Genomic DNA, 26,939 nt, shown 5'->3' with positions numbered 1-26,939 from the left:
TAACTAAGCATCGGTGAGCGTGTTATTGGTGAATACGTACCATTTGACAGCAATGTCAGCACCACCTTCCATCACAACAAAACAGAAAATGTCAGAAAATCTCAGGTCTGACAGCACCTGTGGTGAGAAAATAGAGCCAACATTTTGAGTCAGGTGACCCCTTGTCAGAGCTGAAGACAAGGAAAATCAGACAAGGTTTATACTGTGAGGGTGAGGGGCTGTAATCGATCGCTTTGCTGATGATTAAGAGTAGAATTATAGAATTCCACAGTGCAGAAGGAGGGCATTCGGCCCATCGAGTTTGCACCAACCACAATCCCACCCGGGCCCTATCCCCATAACGCCATGCATTTACCCTAGCCAGTCCCCCTGACACTAAGGGGCAATTTATCATGGTCGATCCACCTAACCCGCACATCTTTGGACTGTGGGAGGAAACCGGAGCACCCGGAGGAAACCCACGCAGACACAGGGAGAACGTGCAAACTCCACACAGGCAGTGACCCAAGCCGGGAATCAAACCTAGGTCCCTGGCACTGTGAGGCAGCAGTGCTAACCCCTGTGCCACCCTAAGTAGGCTGATGTGACTGAGGTGTCTGGTATGGGTTGTTCTGTGAATCCCTTTGCAGCAGCAACAGTTCTCTATTTACTCCCTGACTCAACAGATTGTCTGCTTGTACAAACAGAAACACAAGCGGAAACAAAACCGCACGTGTAAAGCACTTCAAAAGCAATTCACTGTGCGAAGGACTTTTGAGGCTTCTGGTGAGTTGCGGCGCTATACAAGTGAAAGTGTTATTTTAACCCGGCAATTCTGCGCTGGACTTGGTGCTTCAACTGTTGAAAGTGTTGAGGCAGTTTTATTTTCTTGCCGGTTTCCTGCACTGTAAGTGGTGCCAGCAATCCAATCGGAACACATGATTTAACATCCTACTCAAGGAAAACAAAGCTACTATTCAGGGTGACTTGTTTTGGTCACCGCTCAAAGAGATTCTCGGCAGATGCACAACAAGGGGAAGACAAATAAGTTCTGCCGTCTCGAACCAGATGCAAACACAGACTTTTAAGTCGTGAAAAGAAACTTGCACGAAACATATTCTTAGATGTGGATTTTGACATTCCTTCATTAGCCTTGCTGAGGCTCTCCTCTCGGTCTCTGGGCCACTTCCTGCCGTTGTAAACTCCCAATTCATCACTCTTTGGCAGTGGTCTGGGCAGTGGCGGACGATGAAGTGCGCTCATCCTGCCATGGTTTCTGACCTGACATTTAAACGGGACGGGTCAGATGGAGGCTGGTTTACAGGCTGTAAAACAATGCAGTGAGGCTGGCTGCTGTGCAGTCTGTCAGCAGGATAAGACCGAGGAGGCTGGCGGACTTTAATACAAAGAGAACCATTCTCAGCGCTTAACTAAAGTGTCAAGACCTTCCCGCAAGGGAACAGCACCTCGTCAGAAAAACACTGTCGCAACAGGTTAAAGTCTGTCCCCCTGGTCTTGCAGAATCTCACTAGCTGTTCTGTCTGGAGACAATACACATCTCTTTAACCTGTGCTCCCTCCACCCACATTGTCTGTACCTTTAAGGCCTGGCTGGCTGTAGAGATTCGCATTCTAATTAGTATTCTGTAACTTGATTTCTGTGTCTGTGCACTGTTTGAGAGCAGATATCCACTCCATCTGACGAAGGAGTAGTGCTCCGAAAGCTTATGGTATTTGCTACCAAATAAACCTGTTGGACTTTAACCTGGTGTTGTGAGACTTCTTACTGCAACAGGTTCGCCAGAGCTAACTGCACTCGCTTGAAACTGCTCCCCTTCAACACAAAAGGAGTCGCAAGAGCTGCTCCTGAGCTGTCAGCAAGGAGGAACACGTTGGCACGGTGGCACAGTGGTTAACACTGCTGCTTCAGGGACCTGGGTTCGAATCCCAGCTTGGGTCACTGTCTGTTTTGCACGTTCTCCCCGTGTCTGCGTGGATTTCCTCTGGGTGCTTCTGTTTCCTCCCACAGTCCAAAGCTGTGTGGGTTAGGTGGATTGGCCATGCTAAATTGCCCCTACTGTCAGGAGGACTGGCTAGGGTAAATGCATGGGGTTATGGGGATAGGGCCTGGGTGGGATTGTGGTCGGTGCAGACTCGATGGGTCTGCACTGTAGGATTCTATGATTTGGCTTGCTGCACTGCTGCGCAAAGCATCTCCAACCCAGAGAAGCAACAGGTAAAACAGAACACAAGAGATCAAAGAATGTGTTCTGAATCGTGAATGGAAAATAAAGAATCTGAGCTAGGCGCGTGCATTTCCCAGTTTAGCCAAGTTAGCTACCCTCATAACAATTGGCCTCTGGAGAAAGTGTGAAATGTAGGCAAACCAGACGTCAGGCACAGGCCTTACTGTTGTCACTAAAGTTGGCTACAGCTTTACCAACTCCCTACAGGCATTTCGAACGTTTTAAGGCAGGCCACTTTGCGAAAAGAAATACAAGTGAAGGCTCTGATAGCCGATACTGTAAAGTGACTACTTTCTGGAAATGTCCTACATGGGTGACACTGTCAGACCTGGCCTGAGAACATGGGATTTCACACGTGAAGAGGTGGCAAGGCCCACTTCACATAGTGACACTTAACAGAAAGGTATGAGAAACGCAAAAGGCTGGGCTTTAATCTCCCGAGTTTGTGGAGACAATGGACTGTTTCCTACATCTTATCAGAGATCAATAAAACCCATCCCCTGTTGATTTATATCTCCGAATGTGTAAAAAAGTTCTGAGGTGGAAGCAAAACAGAGCACAGATGCGATACAAATTCCCGCTCCTGGGAATACACAGAGAAACTGGGTTAAAACTGGCTGAAGATAAGTGAGTGACAGAAACATGAAGCAACACCAGTCTTCCCTGCAGAAACAGACAGGTAATTGATCTCTCTCTGGAGACAGGGAGGAAGAAACAGCCTCTTCAGTTCACACTGCAGTGACAACCAGGTCATCGCCCCCCCCTGTCTCTAACACGCTGCAAAACCAACAAGCATCCAAAGGTCTACCAGAATCATCCAACTTAACGGCTGCAATGTGCCACCATCCATGCCACGCAGACAAGTCAAGGACTGATTCTTATATTCTTTTCCAGTTTTATTTGGATTCCTAACTTTCTCATTTTTGACTTGTGTGCACGCATGCGTGTCGCATCTTTATTACTTTTTCGTTGGGTTTTGGTAACTAATAAACTTACTCTTTCTTTGACTCGAGAAAGCCTGGTTAAATTGGCTCTGTGTAAAAAGTAAATATATTTGGATTGGGAAAAGGTCTCCACGGGGAAAGAATTTTAAACAAAACTTTGTTGCGACCCAACCAAAGCGGGTTGAATACAAAGGGCAACCGGCTTATTCCTCCTCGGCCAACCATAACACTATGAAAAGCTGGCAAAGACCTTTTCATCCATAGGCTCACAATTACTGGTGGAGTTAATGAGGAGTTCTGCTTAATGCGATATTGATATGATAACAGGATGGAGTTTAGTGTCAGTAATAAGGAGGTAATGCATTTTCTAAAAAAAAGAGTAGGTTCAATGCTGTGGAAGAAAAGAGGGATTTACATGTACAGGTTTATATAACTTTAAAGGTAACATTTCAGATTGATAACATTAATGGAATGAACTTTTATCATTAGATAGGAGAGAGAATAAAGGACACTTGGAGGTCCAACATGGCATAGCGCATGCATTTGCCTGTTCTAACGTCAGATCAGTGCTACATAACAAATTGCATAGAATGTCCTGTAGCCATCCAAGGTGCACACTTGCATCCAAACTTAGGCCCAGTTTCGATGCAAATCCAGAGCTTATAGTTCAACTTCAAGTCTTTTTCCCATATTCATTCATATCTGACTCGAGCATATGCCTTGCAGTTTTCCCAGATCCAAAGCAGCCAGACTAGCAGGTCCTTCAAAGAGACCACTGGAAGCGACTGTAAAATCAGACCAACTGAGGTCAGTGCTTGAATTGATCAAAGAACAAAGAAAATTACAACACAAGAACAAGCCCTACAGCCCTCCAAACCTGTACTGACCATACTGCCCGACTGAAGTAAAACCTCCTCCCCTTCCGGGGACCATATCCCTCTATTTTCATCCTATTCATGTATTTGTCAAGACATCCCTTAAAGGTCACTGTCATATCTGCTTCCACTACCTCCCCCGGCAGCAAGTTCCAGGCACCCATCAGCCTCTGTGTAAAAAACTTGCCTTGTATATCTCCTTTAAACCTTGCCCCTCGCACCTTAAACCTATGCCCCCTAGTAATTGACTCTTCCACCCTGGGAAAAAGCTTCTGACTATCCACTGTCCATGCCCCTCATAATCTTGTAGATTCCTATCAGGTCGCCCCTCAACCTGCGTCGTTCCAGTGAGAACAAACCAAGTTTCTCCAATCTCTCCTCATAGCTAATGCCCTCCATACCAGGCAACATCCTGGTAAATCTTTTCTGTCCCCTCTCCAAATCCTCCACATCCTTCTGGGAGTGTGGCGACCAGAATTGAACACTGTATTCCAACTACGGCTTAACTAAGGTCTATAAAGCTGCAACATGACTTGCCAATTTTTAAACTCAATGCCCCGGCCGATGAAGGCAAGCATGCTGTATGCCTTCTTGACTATCTTCTCCACCTACGTTGCCACTTTCAGTGACCTGTGTCCCTGTACACCCAGATCCTTCTGCCTATAAATACTCTTAAGAGTTCTGCCATTTACTGTATATTTCCTATCTTTATTAGACCTTCTTTTCCTCACATTTCTACAGATTAAACTCCATCTGCCATCTCACCGCCCAAGTCTCCAACCGCTCTATATCCAGAGGATTGGAGAATAGCCAATGTGTTTCCTTGTTTAAGAAGGGTAGCAAGAATAATCCAGGTAATTACATACTGGTGAGCCTTACATCAATGATAGGGAAATTATCGGACAGGATTCTTCGAGACAGGATTTATTCCCACTTGGAAATAAGTGGACGTGTTCGTGAGAGGCAACATGGTTTTGTGAAGGGGAGGTCGTGTCTCACAAACTTGATCGAGTTTTTCGAGGAAGTGACGAAGATGATTGATGAGGGTAGAGCAGTGGATGTTGTCTACATGGACTTTAGTGAGGCCTTTGACAAGGTCCCTCGTGGCAGACTGGTGAAGAAGATGATGTCGCATGGGATCAGAGGTGAGCTGGGAAGGTGGATACAAAACTGGCTCGGTCATAGAAGACAGAGGGTAGCAGTGGAACGGTGCGTTTCTGAATGGAGGGCTGTGACAAGTAGCGTTCCTCAGGGATCAGTGCTGGGACCTTTGCTGTTTGTAATATATATATATATAAATGATTTGGAGGAAACTGCAATTGGTTTGATTAGTAAGTTTGCGGACGACATAAAGGTTGGTGGATTTGCGGATAGCGATGGGGACCATCAGAGGATACAGCAGGATATAGATCGGTTGGAGACTTGAGCGGAGAGATGGCAGATGGAGTTTAATTCGGACAAATGTGAGGTAGTGCATTTTGGAAGGTCTAATACAGATAGGAAATATACCAGTAAATGGCAGAACCCTTAAGAGTATTGATAGGCAAAGGGATCTGGGTATACAGGTACACAGGTCACTAAAAGTGGCAATACAGGTGGAGAAGATAGTCAAGAAGGCATATGGCATGCTTGCCTTCATCGGTTGGGGCATTGAGTTTAAAACTTGGCAAGTCATGTTGCAGCTTTATAGAACCTTAGTAAGGCCGCACTTGGAATATAGTGTTCAATTCTGGTCACCACACTACCAGAAGGATGTGAAGGCTTTGGAGAGAGTACAGAAAGGATTTACCACGATGTTGCCTGGTATGGAGGACATTAGCTATGAGGAGAGGTTGGAGAAACTTGGTTTGTTCTCACTGGAACGACGGAGGTTGATGGGCGACCTGATAGAAGTCTACAAGATTATGAGAGGCATGGACAGAGTGGATAATCAGAAGCTTTTTCCCAGGGTGGAAGAGTCAATTACTAGGGGGCACAGGTTTAAGGTGCGAGGGGCAAGGTTTAAAGGAGATGTATGAGGCAGATCTTTTACACAGAAAGTAGTGAGTGCCTGGAACCCGTTGCCGGGGGAGATAATAGAAGCAGATATGGTAGTGACTTTTAAGGGGTGTCTTGACAAGTACATGAATAGGATGGGAATAGAGGGATATGGTCCCCGAAAGGGTAGGAGGTTTTAGTTAAGTCGGGCAGTATGGTCGGTGCAGGCTTGGAGAGCCGAAGGGCCGGTGCCTGTGCTGTTTTGTATCTTCTTCTTTGTATCCTCTGGTGGTCCTCATCGCCATCCGCAAATCCACCAACCTTTGTGTTGTCCGCAAACTTACTAATTAAACCAGTTACATTTTCCTCCAAATCATTTATATATATTACAAACAGCAAAGGTCCCAGCACTGATCCCTGAAGAACGCCACTTGTCACAGCCTTCCATTCAGAATCGCACCCTTCCACTGCTACCCTCTGTCTTCCATGACCAAGTCAGTTCTGTATCCATCTTGCCAGCTCACCTCTGATCCCATGCGACTTCACCTTCTGTACCAGATATATTATTGTCACATGTATTAGTATACAGTGAAAAGTATTGATTTTTGCACGTTATACAAAGCATACCATTCATAGAGAAGGAAACAAGAGTGCAGAATGCAGTAGTTGAGACCTGCAAGAGCTATCCAACCCAGGGTCATCGATAGTCTAAATGAAATAACGGAATGCTCTTTGTTTTCGCCAGTTGTACAGAAACTTGTCCAAATTAACCAGCATGCTTTGAGAAGCTGAGAGCTGGTGCTGATGAGAAGACCTTCTTTAAAACTAGCTGATTGTGAACATTTTGAGAATAACCTTGGCTTTTTTTTCAAAGATTCAAAGAGGTCAGTGTGTGATATCAGTTTGCAGGAGGCCATACTGCTGCAACTGAGTCTGGGTCTGAACTGCAAAACTGTTCTGACGTCTTTATGCTTGCTGGCTGATAAGAAATGAAACTGGACAACCATTTTGTACAGCTTCGAGAATAAAGGCACTGTCAAGGCAATTGCAACCAATGAGGCCCCTGAAGAGGACAGTGTGAATTCTAGACCTGTCCACTTCAGGGAGCTGTTGACCAACTGTGGGAACAGAAAGAGATAAGAGAATATACGCACGGGCAGACTGGGAGCAGGACTAGACCATTTAGTCCCTTGGGTCTGCTCTGCCATTTGATGAGAAGCAAGTCCAGCGCATGGGAAGCCAGACAATATCAGGATGGGCTTTAATTCCATGGTTTAAACAAAGAATTCCACGCTCCCATTAGATTATCTACAGCATTAAAGATTTTTTACTGCACAGCGAAGGTTTGTCAGTGTAATATCCTCTCTACTATTCAAAACAAAGTGGCTATTAAAAGGACCTCATTGCAGCAGTTAGTGGTAATAGTGAGCTGGTCAATCATTGAATAGATGACAATCAACGTGAGGTGACCGTTTATGGGCAATTCTATGTATAATCCCCTGTATTATAGTTCAAACATTTCACTTCTAAATTTTAAGTCGTCCACCATTGTATGCCACATACTTTTGATGACTGGGTGGTTTACTAAATATTAATATCGGAGTCAGATATTTGAGTTTGTTCCCTTATTCTAAAATTGTGGGCTTCAGCCAGTCACTGCTGACCCTTCTCCCAATCTCCGGCACTTTGCTCCAGCTCTGTTAAAACTCATGGTAGGCCCTATGCCAGTGCCCCTCTGAATGTCTTTTGTCATCTTTGGGACTGGCACACCAGGGCACGACTGGCACGGTGACACAGTAGTTAGCACTGCTGCCTCACAGCGCCAGGGAGCCGGGTTCAATTCCGGCCTCAGATCACTGTCTGCGTGGGGTTTGCACGTTCTCCCGTGTCTGCGTGGGTTTCCTCCGGGTGCTCCAGTTTCCTCCCACAGTCCAAAGATGTGCGGGTTAGGTTGATTGGCCATGCTAAATTGACCCCAGTGTCAGGGGGTTAGCAGGGTAAATATGTGGGGTTATGGAAATAGAACCTGGGGGTGGGGTCGTGGTCGGTGCAGACTCGACGGGCCGAATGGCCTCCTTCTGCACTGCAGGGATTCTATGATTCTATAGTGTCCCCAGCACGCCAGTTATCCTGATTAAGCAGGACAATTTCTGCGCAATCCTCTTGCGCCACAACTTTGGCATCACGCTCTTTGTTGCCGCTGCATTTGTGCCACAAGTTCTACGCCACGAATATTTAAAAAAAGAGGTTTTATTCAGCCTGTATAAGACCATAATAAGATCTCAGTTTAGAGTTACGTGAGACATATTGCATTGCACATTTCAGAGAGAATACAGAGGCATTAGAGTGGGAATAATGCAGATTTGGTAGGATGTGGTATACAAATACAGTGAATGATTCGAACACTTGAGGCTTTTTCTGTTAGAGCAATTCAATAATACAACAGACATTTCTAGAAAATTATAATAGAACAGATAGAAGCTGGCTTTTTCCAAAGTTCAGATGTCCAAAATGACTGGTCATGAACATAAGATTAAATGCAAGAGTCACATACATTCAAACATACATAGAAGATAGGAGCAGGAGGAGGCCATTTGGCCCTTCGAGCCTGCTCTGCCATTCATCATGATCATGGCTGATCATCCAACTCAATAGCCTAATCCTGCTTTCTCCCCATAACCTTTGATCCCATTCGCCCCAAGTGCTGTACCCAGCCGCCTCTTGAGTACATTCAATGTTTTGGCATCAGCTACTTTCTGTGGTAATGAATTCTACAGGCTCACCACTCTTTGGGTGAAGAAATATCTCCTCACCTCTGCCCTAAATAGTCTACCCCAAATTCTCAGACTGTGACCCCTGGTTCTGGGCTCCCCCACCATTGGGAACATCCTACCTGCATCTACCCTGTCTCGACCTGTTAGAATTTTATAAGTCTCTATGAGATCCCCCCTCATTCATCTGAACTCCAGCGAAAACAATCCAAGCCTAGTCAATCTCTCCTCATGCATCAGTCCCACCATCCCCGGAATTGGCCTGGTAAACTTGAGGTCATTCAGTTGCCCACGAATACCTGTTAACCGCCATCATACCCCATCAGCGTTACCCCATCCTCCTTTCTCTTCAGATGCTTCTTAGCTTCCCCTTAAATTCACCAACGTTATTTGCCTGAATTACTCCTTGCAGTACGAGTTCCACATTCCAGCCACACTCTGGGGGAAGAAGTTTCTCCTGAATTCATTATTGGACTTATTATTGTCTATGTTAAATTTATGGCCTTCAGTCTCGCCCGCAAGTGGAAACATCTTCTCTGCGTCCACCCCATCAAACCCTTTTATAATCTTAACTTCGAAGAGGTCACCTCTCAACCTTCTCGTTTCCACAGAAAACAGCCCCAGCCTCAATTTTTCCTGACAGCTCTCACCTTGTAAATCTGTTTAATCACCGTCTCCAGTACCTCAAAATCCATTTTACAATGTGAAGACCAGAACTAGGCACAGTACATGTGTGGTCTAAAGCAGATTCCACACAAGTTCAATGTAGATTCACTGCCTTTCAATGCTATCCCTGTTGAAATGAACCTCAAGGGTTGGGTTTGTATTTTTTAAATAGCCTCGTTTATCTCCATTGCTACTTTTAGTTATTTGTGAATGTGTATCACATAGATCCCTTTGCTCCTTTACCCCATAAGATTTTCATTATCCAAGGAGTGTAGACTCCTTTTTTCTACCAAAGTGTACCACCTCGCCACTATCTATATTATAATTTATTTGCCAATTAAAAGTATGGTGCAATTTTATTGATGACTTTTTATTTCACCACAGTATTATTTATTGCCGAATCTGGAGTCAACTACAAACATGGGAATTGTGTTCACTGATGTGGTTGACTCTTAAATGCCCCCTGAAATGGCTCAGGTCAAGGGCAATTAGGGGTGGGCAACAAATGCTGGCCTTGCCAGCAATACCCACATCCCATAAATGATTTTTTTTTTAAAATTCCCAAGGCAGAACCATTTTTCTGTATGGTGAAAAGCACCAAAGTTTGTGGGAACCGCCCCCCCTCCTCTGCCCCCACTATTACCAGAAACACAGAAGACAGGGTAGAGGGAAGCCTCAGAGCCACATGAAGTTACGGAATTCGCTTCCAGGGTTAACAGTCAGGGTTAAATTGGATAGGGGAGTGAAAAGAAAAGATTGAAGGGATGTGGGAATAGGCGAGGTAACTATGATTAGAGTTGTTCACGTGGACAGTTGGTGCTAACATGGACGGAGGGGGCCATAATGGCCCGCTAACATATTGCAACCATTTCTGTGTACACATGCTGGTATGACATTCCTATCAGCTATTTTAATCCAACTGTTAAAATATTTAATAGAAATAGGTTATGGCTCCATTAAAATGCCTGAGAGATGTCAGACAAACATGCAATGCCGGCAGTAATTTCTATCCTCCCACACCAATGCTATCAAAATGGATATAACAAGTTATACTGGAGGAGGTGCTCACACTCAGCTAGATGTCTACAACTGAGAAATTTTATCTCAACGTATGACAAAGAAACAAGTGTTAATGTTTGACTTGGGACCGCGTACAGTCACTGTAGATAATATTGTGCTGAAGAAATAAGGACCTAAGCTGACAAAGTGAACTCTGCTAAACCACCAAGGAGGAGTGGAAACTTTAGAGCTGCCCTCTTACTAAGCAGGAGACGCTGTTGCTTTTTAGACATCTGTTTTTAATAGTCAGTAGTACACAACCTTAACCTTATCAAAAATTGTCAGCAATGACTTGACACAAAACTCATATCTTAAAGAGTTGAAATGAGCATGCCCCACATATCACAATAACAAAGATTCCCTCCATTTTACAAATTAACTTTTTACATTGCGATAATGTTGTGAACTGGAGTTTATATTGCGATAGCGTTGTGGACTAGAGTTTATCTTGCGATAATGTTTTAAAGTTCATTTATTATTGTCACAAGTAAGATTACATTAACACTGCAATGAAGTTACTGTGAAAATCCCCTAGTCGCCACACTCCAGCGCCTTTTTGGGAACACTGAGGGAGAATTTAGCATGGTCAATGCACCTAACCAGCACATCTTTCGGAGTGTGGAAGGAAACCGGAGCACCCGGGGGAAACCCATGCAGACACATGGGAACATGTAGACTCCGCAAAGACAGTGACCCAACCTGGGAATCGAACCTGGGTTTCTTGCACTGTGAGGCAGCAGTGCTAACCACTGTGCCATTGTGCGTTTATATTGCGATAGTCTTGTGAACTGGTGAAGTTTCTGTTGAACAATAAGAAATAATATTCATTTCATGCTACAGCAAACACTGAAAACCTGAAATAAAAGTAGCAGTTTTTGCATCTCCTTGCTCCCTGAATCATTAACCTGGCTTTTCTCTTGTGAGGTGTCAACAAATACATTTTGTATTTAGAGAATATTTTCTTTGCATTTAATTTCAAACTGGACAATACCTCTTTAGATTAACACACAGCTGGGTGATTTATGCAAAACTCAAATCATGGCGCAGTGAAAAAAATGTATTATTTTTCAAGCAAATGCTCGCTCCTTATAGCTGATGTTTTTACAAAGCTAATTTGGCCTCAGCCACTTGTAAATCTACTAATCATCACATGATGCCAAACAATCCCACACATGTGGCAGCAATCAAGATGGCAGCTGGCACAAGTGATAAACTATCACCAAGACAACATCAGGTGTAAACTGCACTGCAGAAACTGGATTGAGGTAAGACTCTAATACAAGAAAGAGTAATGATAAAAGCTAAAGATTTCTGGAAATGAACTTGGGATTTGGAAAACCACTGATCTCTCCTATCAGAAGAACAAGCAAGTTCCCTCCAATTATCTCACACCATTGTTTTCTGGTCTCTGCTAGAAGGCAGGTCCGACCCACACCACCGCGACCTCTGCTACAGGTAGGGCAAGGAGAAAGGCCCTGAATCTATCCAGCCAGAGAGGGAATAGAAACATAGAAAATAGAAGCAGGAGTAGGCCATTCTGTCCTTTGAACTTGCTCCTCCATTCATCATGATTATGGCTGGTCATCTAACTCAAAAGCCTGATCCCACTTCCCCGCCCCCTCCCCAATATCCTTTGATCCCCTTCGCTCCCTGTGCTACATCTAACTACTTCTTGAAATACACAATGTTTTGGCCTCAACTGCTTTCTGTGGTAACAAATTTCACAGGCTTAGCATTCCCTGGGTGAAGAATCTTTTCCTCAGCTGAGTCCTAAAAGTTTTCCCCTATATCCTTCAACTACGACCTCTGGTTCTGGACACGCCCACCATCAGGTACATCCTTCCTGCATCTACCCTATCCAGTCCTGTTCAAATTTTATAGGGTTTTACGAGATACCCCCTTATTCTTCTGAACTACAGGGACTATAATCCTGACTCAATCTCTCCTCATACATCAGTCCGGTAAACCTTTTCTGCATTCCTTCTAGAGCAAGGACATTCTTCCTCAGATAAGGAGACCAAAACTACACACAATATTGCAGGAATGGCCTCACCAAGGCCCTGTATAATTGCATCAAGACATCCCTGCTCCTGTACTCGAGTCCTCTCACTATGAAGGCCAACATACCATTTGCTTTCTTTCTCGCCTGCTGCACCTGCATGCTTCCCTTCAGCGACTGGTTTATGAAGACGCTGAGATCTCTTCACACATTCCCCTCTCTTAATTTATAGCCATTCGGATAATAATCTGCCTGCTTTTGCTACCCAAGTGGATAGCCTCACATTTATCCACATTTTAATGCATCTGGTCACTCACTCAGCTTGCCGAAATCATACTGCATCTCTACATCCTCCTCAGTCACCCTCCCACCCAGCGTTACATCATCTGCAAATTTGTACTGTGAATAGCTGGGGCCCATCGAACCACAGAATCCCTACAGTGCAGAAAGAGGCCATTCAGCCCACCGACTTCCGAAAGAACATTCCCCCACAGGCGCTCCACTCCGTTCGATCCCCATAACCTTGCTCATTTACCATCGCTAATACACCTAACCTACACACCTTTAGACACTAAGGGGCAATTCAGCACGGCCAATCCACCTAACCTGTGCATCTTTGAACTATGGGAGCAAACCGGAGGACCCAGAGGAAACCCATACAGACACGGGGAGTATGTGCAGACTCCACACAGACTGTCACCCAAGACCAGGATTGAACCCATGCCCCTGGCGCTGTGCTAGCACTGTCCTAGCACTGATCCCTGCAGTCCCTCACTAGACACTGTCTGCCATTCAGAAAAAGACCCGTTTATTCACACTTTTTGATTCCTGTCTGCCAACCAGTTTTCTATACATCTCAATATACTACTTCCAATCCCATGTGCTGTTGGCACCTATCTGATCCACAGTGGCCAACCAGCAACCCCGCCCCCCAAAGGAATCAGGGTTGCTGTGACAACAAGCACGCTGTTGTCCAGAGCTAGTAATAGTGATGGTCGAGGCTCCAATTTTCCTTCCAGCACATTCCTGGCTGACCAGGAATCTGTCCTGCTCTTACTGCCTGCCATTGGCGTGTGTTGGAACGATTCACAAGTTGATACTTCGTCTGTTTGTGAACGCACCTTCCCTGGCCAACAAGACCCGGTGTGGGGCTTGAACCCAGAGATTCTGGCTCAGAATCCACTCCGCCACAGGACCTAGCACACACCATCAAGGACCTCAAATCATATTAGCATTGCTTCACTGTTGCTGGGTCAAAATTCTGGAACTTCGCATCATGGAATCCCTACAGACCGCAAGGAACTACAAAAGGTCGTGAATGTTGCCCAATCCATCACGCAAACCAGCCTCCCATCCATTGACTCTGTCTACACTTCCCGCTGCCTCGGCAAAGCAGCCAGCATAATTAAGGACCCCACGCACCCCGGACACTCTCTCTTCCACCTTCTTCCTTCGGGAAAAAGATACAAAAGTCCGAGGTCACGTAACAACCGACTCAAGAACAGCTTCTTCCCTGCTGCTGTCAGACTTTTGAATGGACCTATCTCACATTAAGTTGATCTTTCTCTACACCCTAGCTATGACTGTAACACTACATTCTGCACTCTCTTCTTTCCTTCTCTATGAATGGTATGCTTTGTCTGTATAGCGCGCAAGAAACAATACTTTTCACTGTATGTTAATACATGTGACAATAATAAATCAAATCAAATTCAATTCAATCTGGAGAAACACTGCATTTGTGGAGAGCAAACAAGCGGAGGGAACACACAGTAAATGTTGGACAGTAAGGTGTGGCACAGTGGGAAATGGCACAGTGGGAAATGGCACAGTGGTTCGATTCCTAGCTTGGGTCACTGTCTGTGTGGAGTTTGCATATTCTCCCCGTGACTGCGTGGGTTTCCTCCGGTGCTCCGGTTTCCTCCCACAGTCCAAAGATGTGCGGGTTAGGTTGATTGGCCATTCTAAATTGCCCCTTAGTGTCATGGAATGCGTAGTTTACAGGGATTAGCGGGGTAAATATGTGGCGTTCTGGGGATAGGGCCTGGGGTGGGATTGTTGTCAGTGCAGATTTGATGGGCTGAATGGCCTCCTTTTGCACTGTAGGGTTTCTGTGATGTGGAGATGCCGGCGTTGGACTGGGGTAAACACAGACTGTGTTACTGAAGTCTCACAACACCAGGTTAAAGTCCAACAGGTTTATTTGGTAGCAAAAGCCACTAGCTTTCGGAGCGCTCGCTGCTCCTTCGTCAGGTGAGTGGGAGTTCTGTTCACAAACAGGGCATATAAAGACACAAACTCAATTTACAAAATAATGGTTGGAATGCGAGTCTTTACAGGTAATAAAGACCTGTAAAGACTCATGACATGACACGACACACGAAACGCAGTCGCTGAGCAGAAACTGATAGCCAAGGTTTCTGTGAAACAGAGGAAAGCAGGGCAGGTAGATGAGGTGGTTAAGAAGGCAGAGGAGATACTTCCATTTATTGGCAGAGGCACAGAGTATAAAAACAGGCAGATTATGCGGGAATTATATAAAATAGTTAGGCCACATTGTGTAGCTCAATGCATTACAGGAAGCGTGTGATCGCACCAGACAGGGTACAGAGGAGATTGACAAGAATAGAACATAGAAAAATACAGCACAAACAGGCCCTTCGGCCCACAAGTTGCGCCGGTCATGTCCCTACCTACCTAGGCTTATATATAGGCTTACCTATAACCCTCAATCCTATTAAGTTCCATGTACTCATCCAGAAGTCTCTTAAAAGACCCTATCGAGTTTGCCTCCACTACCACTGACGGCAGCCAATTCCACTCACCCACCACCCTCCGAGTGAAAAACTTATGTTGCCAGGGACAGGGAATCTGAGCTCTGAGGAAAGATTTGAAAATATGGACAAAGGAGACGGAGGAGAAATTTAATTGAGTTATATAAAATTATGAGAAGCCTAAATGGAGAGGATATGGTGGGCCGAACTCTGTTCACAGACAGGTCAAAAATCAGAGTAATTGGCAGAAGGATTAAGAGATTTCACACCCAGAAGGTATTGGGGCTCTGTACCTCACATCTGAGAGAATGGCAGAAGCAGAAACTCTCGGTGCACTTAAAAAATACTTGGGTTTACACTTGAACTGCTCGAACCTAAAGAATTTTTGACCAAAGCTGGAAAATGTGCTTAGGCTGCACAGCTTCATTCCATGAACACAGACAGAATGGACCGAATGATCTCCTCCTTCTTAGGTTTTCTGTTTCTAAGGCAGCTTACCAGCACCTTCTCAAGGCTACTTGAGGATGAGCAAAAAAAATCCTGATGTTGCCAGTGTTATCTACATCCCGAAGATGAATAAAAATAGGTGGCAACTGAGGTCAAGAAGCTCTCCCCATTATGAAAGAACTTGTATTTAAGAAGCACCGTTTACAAGCTCAGGACAAACCGCAGTGCTTCACAGCCAATGAAGTACTTTGAAGTGTAGTCACTGCTGTAATGTAGGAAATGCAGCAGTCAATTTGCTGAATAGCTCCCACAAATAGCATCATGATAATACCCAGATAATCTGCCTTTGTGATGTTGATTAAGGGATAAACATTGGTCACAATAATGGACTCACTCAAAACAGTGCCATGGGACCTTGTGGATGGGGTCTCAGTGTAACACCTCATCTAAAAGGTGACCTCTCTGACAGTGCAGCAGTCCCTCATTACTACTCTGATGTGTCAGCCTAGACTTTTGCATTCAAGGCCTAAAGCGGGACTTGAACATAGAAAATAAGAGCAGGAGGAGGCCATTCAACCCCTTGAGCCTGCTCTGCCTTTCATTATGATCATGGCTGATCATCCAACTTGATATCTTGATCCTGCTTTCCCTCCATATCCTTTGATCTCTTCACTGCAAGGGCTATATCTAACTCCTTCTTGAAAACATACAATGTTTTGACCTCAACTAGTTTAAGTATTAGTGTCACAAGTAGGTTCACATTAACACTGCAATGAAGTTACTGTGAAAATCCCCTAGTCGCCACACTCCGACATCTGTTTGGGTATACTGAGGGAGAATTTAGCACGGCCAATCCACCTAACCAGCACATCTTTCGGACTGCAGGAGGAAACCGGAGCACCCAGAGGAAACCCATGCAGACATAGGGAGAATGTGCAGACTCCACACAGACAGTCACCCAAGCTGGGAATTGAACCCAAGTTCCTGGTGCTATGAGGCAGCAGTGCTAACCACTGTGCCACCGTGTCGCCCTCAACTGCTTTCTGTGGTAGAGAATTCCACAGGCTGACCACTCTGTGTAGAAATTTCTCCTCACCTCTGCCCTAAACGGTCTACCCTGTATCCTCAGACTGTGACCCCTATCATCGGGAATATCCTTCTTGCATCTACCTGGTAGCGCTGGGACTCAGTGGCTAGAGTGTTATCAACTGAGCCGCGATTGGTACACAGCGGAGGCGTAAATATTGAACAGAACACTGGTGACAGCTTCCCTACTCTCCATCAAAAAAAGCACCAAGGGATCTTTTATGCCCTACTGAAAGCCAAATGGGGTCTTGGTTTAACTTTATATCCAAAGGACAGCACTTCTGACAGTGCAACATTCCCTCAGTACTGCAATTAAGTGTCAGCATGGATTATATGGTCAAATCTTTGGAATGAGACTTGAACCTGCACTTCTGACTCAAAGGTGAGAATACTGATAATATGGCCCAGTGGGTAAAGCTCTGACGAAGGGTCATCCAGACTCAAAACGTTTGCACTATCCTCTCTCCACAAATGCTGTCAGACCTGCTTTAATCGTCCAGCATTTTCTGTTTCTGTTGGTAAAGTTACTGCTTTGGTATCACACCTGCTTATACAAAATACAGAGTCCGGGGTTAATTTCCAGCCTTAAATAGCCGACGTCAGCATTCATGGAGATATTTTATTACCTTAAGGTCAATGTATAAATAAGCTGCTGTTGCTGCAGACAAAGGTCTACTCAGCTACGTTCCCCACTGAAACGGCACCATTAGTGAACACAGAACTGAGTTTGACTGTGATGCCTTCCACAGCTGAATGGCCAGCCCATGTTCACCCAGTTCATATCTGACAAATGTGCACTTGGATGAGACTCCCAATGTTTGCCAAATGCCAATGAAAATCGATCCCAGAAAGTCAGTCCTTTCAGGGGAGGAGGAAAATGGAAATTGCTTGAGGCACACACACATTTCTGCCATCATTGAAACTGTAAGTTGTCTCACAACACCAGGTTAAAGTCCAACAGGTTTATTTGGTAGCACGAGCTTTCGAAGCGCCGCTCCTTCATCAGGTGAGTGCAGGAATTGTTTCACAAACAGGGCATGTTTGTGAATGTCCTGAGGCTCTGATTGTGAAACAAATCCTGCACTCACCTGATGAAGGAGCGGCGCTTCGAAAGCTCGTGCCACCAAATAAACCTGTTGGACTTTAACCTGATGTTGTGAGACTACTTACTATGCCTACCCCAGTCCAACGCCGGCAACTCCACATCATCATTGAAACTGTTGCACTGTGATACAGCTATACAGCACAATCCCAGCGGACAATCTAACCTTTGTGTAATCCACTGACAGGATAGATTTTACCCAAAGAAAGTATCGGTCAAACAGTGTCACACACCTTCAGATTATACAGTCGTGCCCCATATTGGTCTTTCACCTACATAACCCTATCTCTGTCCATAAACCCCATACTCACAGGCTGCCTGCCTATCTCCTCCCAGCAAAACTAGCACTGTCTGATACTCCTGTGGTTCCCTGAACACAATCCCTTTCTTCATTCTCTCAATCCTAGGAAGCCAAACCGGAACAAACCTGCTGCACAGCTGGCTAGCCAATCATCACCCAGATCTTCGTTCGATCACACCAAACACTAAAGTGTTCCAGTCCCCTCGCCAACTCCTCCAGGAGAATTCTGGAAAACAGGAATTACCCAAGGCTCCATTTTCCAAAGGGCTCACGGTGGCGTCAGTTATGCTCCCGTGTCTCCCAGCCTCATGTGCAGGAAATCTGTGGATTACGTCATCACCAAGATCAAGGCATCCCTGTCACATCTCCGTGTCCCCTTCTCTCCCTGTCATTATCCCCGTGTCCCTGCCTCTCCCTGTAATATCCCCGTGTCCTCCCCTCCCCCTCACCTCCAGTCCAGCCCAGTCACTCACCCACTCTCTTCTTAACCCCGATCATTCCGGCTTTTCTCCATTATCTTTTCTCTTGAGCTCAAATTGTCCACATGTACAGCTTCCCACTTCCTAAATCCCTTTCCTGCTCAACACTGACCAATTAAAATTGTGAGTACATAACTCCTGCTTTATTTAAATGCATAAATGCTTGACAATTTCCTAAATTGCAAGAATTAATTAACAGGTCCTCTCAAATAAATTACAGCTGGAGACTGGATACTAGATGATCTTCCGAAACCCGGATTTCATACCAGTGCAGGCAAACAGGATAACCCAATCCTCTCTCCCTGCTGCTTTAAGAACTCCCATGAAAGGAGATTGAGCTGCACCACTAAAATCCTAGTGGATGAGTGCAAATAAGGGCGGCATGATGGCATAGTGGTTAGCACTGCTGCCTCATAGCACCAGGTTCAATTCCGGCCTTGGTTCACTGTTTGCGTGGAGTTTGCACATTCTCCCCATGTCTACATGGGTTTCCTCCGGGTGCTCCGGTTTCCTTCCACAATCCAAAGGTGTGCAGGTTAGGTGGATTGGCCATGGGAAATGTGTGGGTTTACAGGGATAGGGTGGGGAGAGAACCTGTCAGAGAGTCAGTGAAGACCGAATGGCCTCTTCTGCACTTTAGGGATTCTATGATTGCCTACATACTGAGTGAAATCACTAACTTAGCACCAAAGGCAATTGCTCTGGCAAGTGAATGCGGTAGAACATGCTATTCAAGACAAGATTAGCCTGCACGGATATTGTAGTTTCTCTTCTCATCACACACAGCAATGACATACCTTAAAGATTTCCTCATTTCAATGCTTCTGGTGAAATGGCAGGAGCATCTTTTCAAATCTTTGTAAGACTTTCGAGAAATTTGAACAGATGAATTTTCTTATTATACTTAGTAATCAGTAGAATTCCTATCCCCAATATAAAGGGATGAGCAGCCTAATCTATGACCATGCTGTACATGACCCAGGAGAAAGTGATGTTGAGAATGGGTCAAAATGGTTCATTTCCCAGCTGGCATTCTTCATCTTGGTGATCAAAGTATTCAGCAGAAAGCATAAATATAGAATGAACTAGCCTCAGAAACTCACTGCGGACTGTAAGCTTCCCTATTCAACTGCACTTTTTTGTCAACTCTTAGCCAATGTTTTAGCACTTTTAAAGTAATATTTTCCACAGTTTTTAAAATATCATAGATCATAGAATCCTACAGTGCAGAAGGAGGCCATTCAGCCCATCAAGTCTGCACCAACCACAATCCCACCCAGGCCCTATCCCCATAACCCCCTGCATTTACCCTAGTTAGTGCCCTGACACTAAGGAGCAATTTAGCATGGCCAATCCACCTAACCCGCACATCTTTGGACTGTGGGAGGAAACCGGAACCTGGATGAAACCAACGCAGAATGTGCAAACTCCACTCAGACAGAGACCCAAGCTGGGAATCGAACCCAGGTCCTTAGCACTGTGAGGCAGCAGTGCTAACCACTGTGCCACCGTACCAGGATTTTTTAATTCTACTTAGTATAATATAATATATAATATATCATAATATAGTATGACCAGTGGTGCAAAATAAGCCGAATTCTTTTTGCACACATCCAACCCAGCTCCTTTTCTCATCATACACCTCAAATGTACCAATTCTCTCCCATTAATACTTTCATTTTAACTTTCTTCCCTAGCCACAGATCCCAGAGCTGCATTACATTATTATAGACATCAACTATCATAGAGAGGTCTGGATAGGGTAGACTCTCAGAGGCTATTTCCAAGGGCTGAAATGGTTGCTACGAGAGGACACAGGTTTAAGGTGCTGGGGGGTAGGTACAGAGGAGATGTCAGGGGTAAGTTTTTCACTCAGAGGGTGGTGGGTGAGTGGAATCGGCTGACATCGGTGGTGGTGGAGGCAAACTCGTTGGGGTCTTTTAAGAGACTTCTGGATGAGTACATGGGATTTAATGGGATTGAGGGCTATAGATAGGCCTAGAGGTGGGGATGTGATCGGCGCAACTTGTGGGCCGAAGGGCCTGTTTGTGCTGTGGCTTTCTATGTTCTATGATTTCCAGCCAGCACACAGAACTGGAATAGGTTATTCAATTGCATGCAAGGATATCGAAGGATGTCTAAATAAGACTTAAGTACAGGTCAGCCACGCCCCTGTCTACATCAACGGTGATGGAGTGGGGATGGTCGAGAGCTTCAAGTTTCTAGGTGTTCAGATCACCAACGATCTGAGCTGGACCCTCCATGCTGACGCTACAGTTAAGAAAGCCCACCAACGCCTCTACTTTCTCAGAAGGCTAAGGAAATTCAGCTTGTCTGCTATGACTCTGATGAACCATAGATGGCATCTTTTCCGGATTATCACAGCTTGGTATGGCTCCTGCTCTGACCAAGACCGCAAGAAACTACAAACGGTCATGAACGTAGCCCAGTCCATCACACATACCAGCCTCCCATCCATTGACTCCGTCTACACTTCCTGCTGCCTCGGAAAAGCAGCCAGCATACTTAAGGACCCTATGCAACCCGGACATACTCTCTTGCACCTTCTTACATTGGGAAAAAGATACAAAAATCTGAAAACACGTCCCAACCGACTCAAGAACAGCTTTTGCCCTGCTGCCATCAGACTTTTGAATGGGCCAACCAGATATTAAGCTGATCTTACTCTGCACCCTAGCTATGAGTAACACTATGTTTTGCACCCTCTCATTTCCTTCTCCCCTATGTACTCATTGAATGGTATGCTTTGTCTGTACAGTGTACAAGAAACAATACTTTTCACTGTATCACAGTATGTGACAATAATAAATCAAATCAAATGACCATACTGAATGGCGAAGGAGGGTCGATGGCTGATGTTCACTTCAGTCCCATTTAAGCTTTTGTTCCACATTTTCTGATAACAAATATCTACCGATCTTAATCTTAAAAATTTCAATCAATCCATCCTTTTCAGGAAGAATGTTCCAGATTTTCACCAAAGGACAAAGTGCTTCCGGATTTCACTTCTAAAAAGGCCGAGCTCCAATTGTTATACCCTCTTGTCCTGGATTCCCTTACCAGTAGAAATCATTCCCCCTGTATTCAACCTGGAGTCCCTTTATCAGTTTAAACATCTCAATCAGATTTTAAATGCAAGGGAATACAAAGCAGGTTTATGCAAATTCTCCTGACATTTTTAACCCTTTAAACCCTGGCCTCCTCATGCTAAACCTGCAATGTAACTCCCTCCAAGAGCAACATATTTCTCCTGAGGTTCGCTGTCCTACTGTAGTACGACAGAAAGGGTCTGACCAACTACATGTATCATGAACATCACAAAGGCATAAATAGTTGCCTTCTCTCAGATGCTGAGTTACTAACTGCTGTTGAGATGGAGCAGAAGCGAGGGGTGAAGCTCAGGAGGAAGAATAACCACCAGTTCCCCTTTGCAGTTGCTCTTTAGCAACCCCAGCAGACTAGCTACAGAACAGCACTGCCACAGACCAGCTACAGAGCAGCACTGCCATACAAAAGCCTCTTGAGATATTTATAGTTACATGACTAAACAAGCTGGAGTCCAAGGTGCATCCCTCGAGAGACAATGAAAGGTGCTAAAAACATTTCCCCTCCTCACTTTTTTCATTTGCTTTCACTTTAGCGTAGTGCTTTGCTATTTGCTTTAATAAAAAAGTAAATAATTCTAACTTTAATTGATCCTATCTTTCAAGGCTGCATTCAGTGCAAATGTTATCATTTGCAAACACCAGTGCGCACTTAACAGGAGTTAAGAATTAACTGCTTGTGTTACCACATTGCCAGGACGCAGTTAGAGATTTGAACTTCAGCACTGGCAGAAGGCAGTTTTGACCTGGAAAAGTGTGCGCTAGTTTCACCAACATCAGCACTCGCTAGTGTAAAACCAGCACCTGTACTTTCTAAGAATGAAAAGAACTGGAGACTTAGTAAGCAGGCTTACATTTTGTACTTCAGTAATTCAGATTACAGGTAGGAAACATGCAGTGGCTCTATTACATTTACATTGCTAATTTTGTCACGCTGATATCAGAATTGTAGGTGGCTGTAGCAATATAAACTAGGGAATCTGATGCATAAATGCCACTCTGCTGCAATCAGAACCAATACTAATTGTAAAACGGATGCATTTTTGGGAATCTCACGAGTTGCCTTCAGATCTCTACTTACCTTCGAATGCACCAAACTGGACTCCATCCCCTTTTAATTTTTATTAGCCTTCCAGCCTCACTGGGACTGGATTCGAACATTTATAAAATCCAAGTAAATAGTGAACCACAGAGGCCATTTGTGCGCCACTCTCCCAAACTTTAACCCAATGTAAATGTGGCTTTGGTTTACTCATGTACAATAAGTATTTGCATTACCCTCTGTAGCTGCCAGCCAAATAATAGCAGCAAATAAAATTCACTGTTCTGCATCCAGCAATAACACAAAATGGTGGGATTAATATAGATTTCAAACTATGGGAACCTACCAAATACAATCAAACAGTAATAAGTGATCCATGGAAACCTGGAATAATTATGACTACAACACTTGCTTGAAACATTTTCCCTCACTGCCTCCTTTTCATCAAAGTACCAAATATTCCAAAGGCTCCTGTAGGTGAAAGTTTTAGTTAAATGTCAAGATTCAAATAAATACAAATTATTTCAGATAATTTGAGGAGATTTTTGTAGGAATTCACAAGTTGATTTGTAAGAGCAACTTTAACCTCAAATTTCTAATATCTTGAAAACAAGGGATACACAATAATTGTTGCATAAATGCACCATACGGAAAAACACATGCTCAACCTGCATTTCAATTTTGCTCACACTTTGATATTCAATATAACGTTACCAATGGATAATTGCCAAAACAGGTTTCAACCTCCCAAAATTGAAACTCTGGGCTTGAAATTGTCATTAATGGGCCAGTTATTTTTCCTCTGGGCATCTGACAGCATCTGCCATCAGTCATACTTAGCATCGCCCATGAGGTTTTTAAATTATTTGTGGGACAAGTTGCAAAGTGTGAGCTGATAGCAGTGCAGGGAAGTCAGGCATCTGGGATTTGACTGAGTAGATCAAACAACGGGGTGTCTCCTTAATCAGATTGAGAGATTTGGAAATAAACCACGCAAATACGGCGAAGGAAGTGGAAATTCAATGTCAAATCAGGTCCAGAAAGACAATTGAGGGGAGAACATTTGGATTAAGAGCACAACAGAAAATAAATGAGACAAGCAAAGGAGCAACAAGGATCAAAATTTGACGTTTTTAAAATCTCCAACAACAATTAATAATTGGCAGAATGGAACTCCATACTGGTAATAGCAAAGTTTCAGTACCAAAGAGGTAGATTGGCATAATGAACACTTATTACGCTGTTAAACAGGTTCTTAAATAATAGGACTTCACTTGCTGTTGTGAATTTAGTTCATATGTACTACTCAAATATGGCAATTTCACAGTGTTCAAAACTGAAGCAGAAAGTAGGCAGCAGAGCAGCACAACTCAGACCGCAACTTTTAGCTATTGGAATTATCCATATCTGTTCCTCACCTGAAGCTACTGTACCATTACAACTGAACAAGTGAGTGACATCCGACACACCGTTATTCTAAGAGCAATCTCTGGTACTACCAATGGAGTTCTCGAGACATGGGGTGAGAAGCCACAGGCGAGATTCTCCGACCTCCCAGCCGCGTGTTTCCCGCCGGCGGGAGGTGGCGAATTGTTTGCTAGCGGTGGGATTCTCTGGTCCCGCCGCTGTCAATAGGAATTCCCATTGACGTCACCCCACGCCAGCAGGGGTGCGCCACCGACGGGACCGGAGGATCCCCAGAAGGGCTGGAGAATTCTGGCCACATGTAAACCTGGCATGCATAAGTGTGCACACATGCACATGCAGGAACAGGCATGTATGAACTGTTAGGGTGGGGAGAACAGAAGGTGCTGGAAATACACAGCAGGTCTGGCAGCATCTGTGCAGAGAGAATTTTGGGGTGAATCTTCCCCAGAACTGGCAGTTTCTCCAGACCTCAGCATGGTTTTTATTTCAGATTTCCAATCTGCAAGTTTTTTGTTTTTCTGATCATGTAAACTGCTTTTCCACCTCAGTTCAATATGAAATGAAACATGTAAATAAAGATTGCAAGAATGTAAAAAATGAAATGCAAGGATTGTGTACTAACCTGGACCTTTGCAAATCAAAAGTGCTGCTGCCCATTTGGCCCTGCTCCAGGCAGTAGTTTGGGACTGATGCTTGTCTGAGGAAGGCAGCAGGCAGTATTCCCTGAGTGAAGGAGTTGATCCTTGCCCTGCCGCTGCCTGCGGGAGCGGGGAGAGGGGATGCAGCTCCAGCTCCGCCCGGCTGCAACCTGCGTTCGGCAGCCGGGGGCGCCGCTTCCTCGGCCGGGGGAGGGAGGGGAGAGGAGGCGCTGGATGCGGAGAGGGGGAGCGCAGCCCCGGCTCTGCAATGCAAAGCCTCGCCATCTGCTGCTGCTGCCCCTTCCCCTCTCTCCTCTTCCTCCTCCCCTTCCTCCTCCTGCTGCAGCTGCTCCTCCGCTTCCTCCTGTGCCAGGCGGCCGTCCAGAGAGATGTTGGTGAGGAAGCTGAGTGCCGCCTGCCTCCTCCTCGGGTCTATCCGCTTCCTGGTGCTGCCGGGCTCGCTGCTGCTGCTGCTGCTGCTGGAATGTTTCATTGGCACTGCCGAGCCGGGGCTGGTGGCAGCCGCCATCCTCTTGTACAAGTGCTGAGTGTGTGCCAATGTGGATGTGTGTGCCTATGCATATAGACAGGGTGCTCCCTCTCTCACCCTGTGTGTGTGTGTACAGGGGCTAGCGTGCTGCTTGCTTGCTGCACCGCTCTGTGCTAACACTATGAAGCGCTCTGGCAGCCCCAGCACACAGGCTGGAGGCAGAGGGAGGGGACAAGGGGGTGGCCACCAGGCAAAACGCATGATCCTCAGCCCTTCCCACACACATGGTGCCTGCTGTACAGTCAGCTCCCAGCTGCAGCACTCTGCAAACCAGTCGCCCTGGTTTGCTCTCGTAGATTTATATACCTGTACATATTCGCATTTGTAGCGCAGTATTTCCAAATGCATACGTCTGCATTGAAACTTGCATTGGGAGAGAAACATAAATAATTTCCCAAACCATGTGTAAGATTCAGCCTTTTGCCATTCAGCTGGCGACTCCTGCTGGCCGCCCACTTGCTCTTATATTTAGCCGTGTGTGTGTGTGTCTCCCCCATTTTTTGGCCAAAATTTCTCTTGAGTGGATTGATAGAATGCCCACAGTGCAGAAGGAGGCCATTCGGCACATTGAACCCGCACTGACCCTCCGAAAGAGCATCTTATCTTACGAAAGAACTCCCCCTGCACTATTCCCTGTATCCTGTGCATTTACCGTGGCTAATTCACCTAACCTGCACATCTTTGGGCACTAAGGGATTGCTAACAATGTAGGTTGCATAATGCAATAACACCTTGTGCAAATAATACCTATCAACCGAATCAAGAACAGCTTCTTCTCTGCTGCCAACAGACTTTTGAATGGAAACAGAAAATGCTGGAAAATCTCAGCAGGTCTGACAGCATCTCTGGAGAGAGAGTAGAGCCAACGTTTTGAGTCTCGGTGACCCTTCGTCAGAGCTTCGTCTCCCCACAACTGCTGTCAGATTTTACAGCATTTTTCCGTTTTTGTTTCAGATTCCAGCATCTGCAGTATTTTGCGTTTAGTTTAGACTTTTGAATAGACCTACCTTATATAAAGTTGATCTTTCTCTGCACCCTAGCTATGACTATAACACTACATTCTGCACTCTCTCCTTCTCTATGAATGGTATGCTTTGTCTGTGCAGCGCAAAAGAAACAATACTTTTCACTGATTTGATTTATCATTGTCACATATATTAGCATATAGTGAAAAGTTTTGTTTCTTGCGGGCTATACAGACAAACATCGTTCATAGAGAAGGAAACAAGAGAGTGCAGAATTTAATGTTACAGTTATAGCTAGGGAGTAGAGAAAGATCAACTTAATGCAGGGTAGGTCCATTCAAAAGTCTGATGGCAGCAGGGAAGAAGCTATCCTTGTGTCGGTTGTTACATTAATTCAGACTTTTGTATCTTTTTCCCGACGGAAGAAGGTGGAAGAGAGAATGTCCGGGGTGCGTGGGGTCCTTAATTATGCTGGTCCTTAATATGC

At 45.0% G+C, this 26,939-nt stretch overlaps 1 protein-coding gene across 4 annotated transcripts in view; it reads right to left on the bottom strand.

Annotated features, from left to right (window-relative positions):
* cables1 (Cdk5 and Abl enzyme substrate 1) overlaps nucleotides 1-25,620 on the bottom strand; it is a 186,040-nt gene extending 160,420 nt beyond the window's left edge. For 2 of the 4 annotated variants that reach the window (XM_078215927.1, XM_078215928.1), the window contains exon 1: nucleotides 24,922-25,602. In XM_078215927.1, the coding sequence (XP_078072053.1) occupies nucleotides 24,922-25,466 (545 nt within the window). In that variant the 5' untranslated portion in view covers nucleotides 25,467-25,602. Of the gene's footprint in view, nucleotides 1-24,921 lie in introns of all 4 variants that reach the window. The other 2 variants (XM_078215926.1, XM_078215929.1) reach the window with 2 other exon arrangements.
* Between the last annotated feature and the right edge of the window lie 1,319 nt (nucleotides 25,621-26,939).

The sequence above is a fragment of the Mustelus asterias genome, chromosome 7 (genome assembly GCF_964213995.1).
Source record: "Mustelus asterias chromosome 7, sMusAst1.hap1.1, whole genome shotgun sequence".
NCBI lineage: Eukaryota > Metazoa > Chordata > Chondrichthyes > Carcharhiniformes > Triakidae > Mustelus > Mustelus asterias.
The sequence above is the reverse complement of the archived record's forward strand: the minus strand, read 5'-3'. Positions and strand labels throughout refer to the sequence as shown.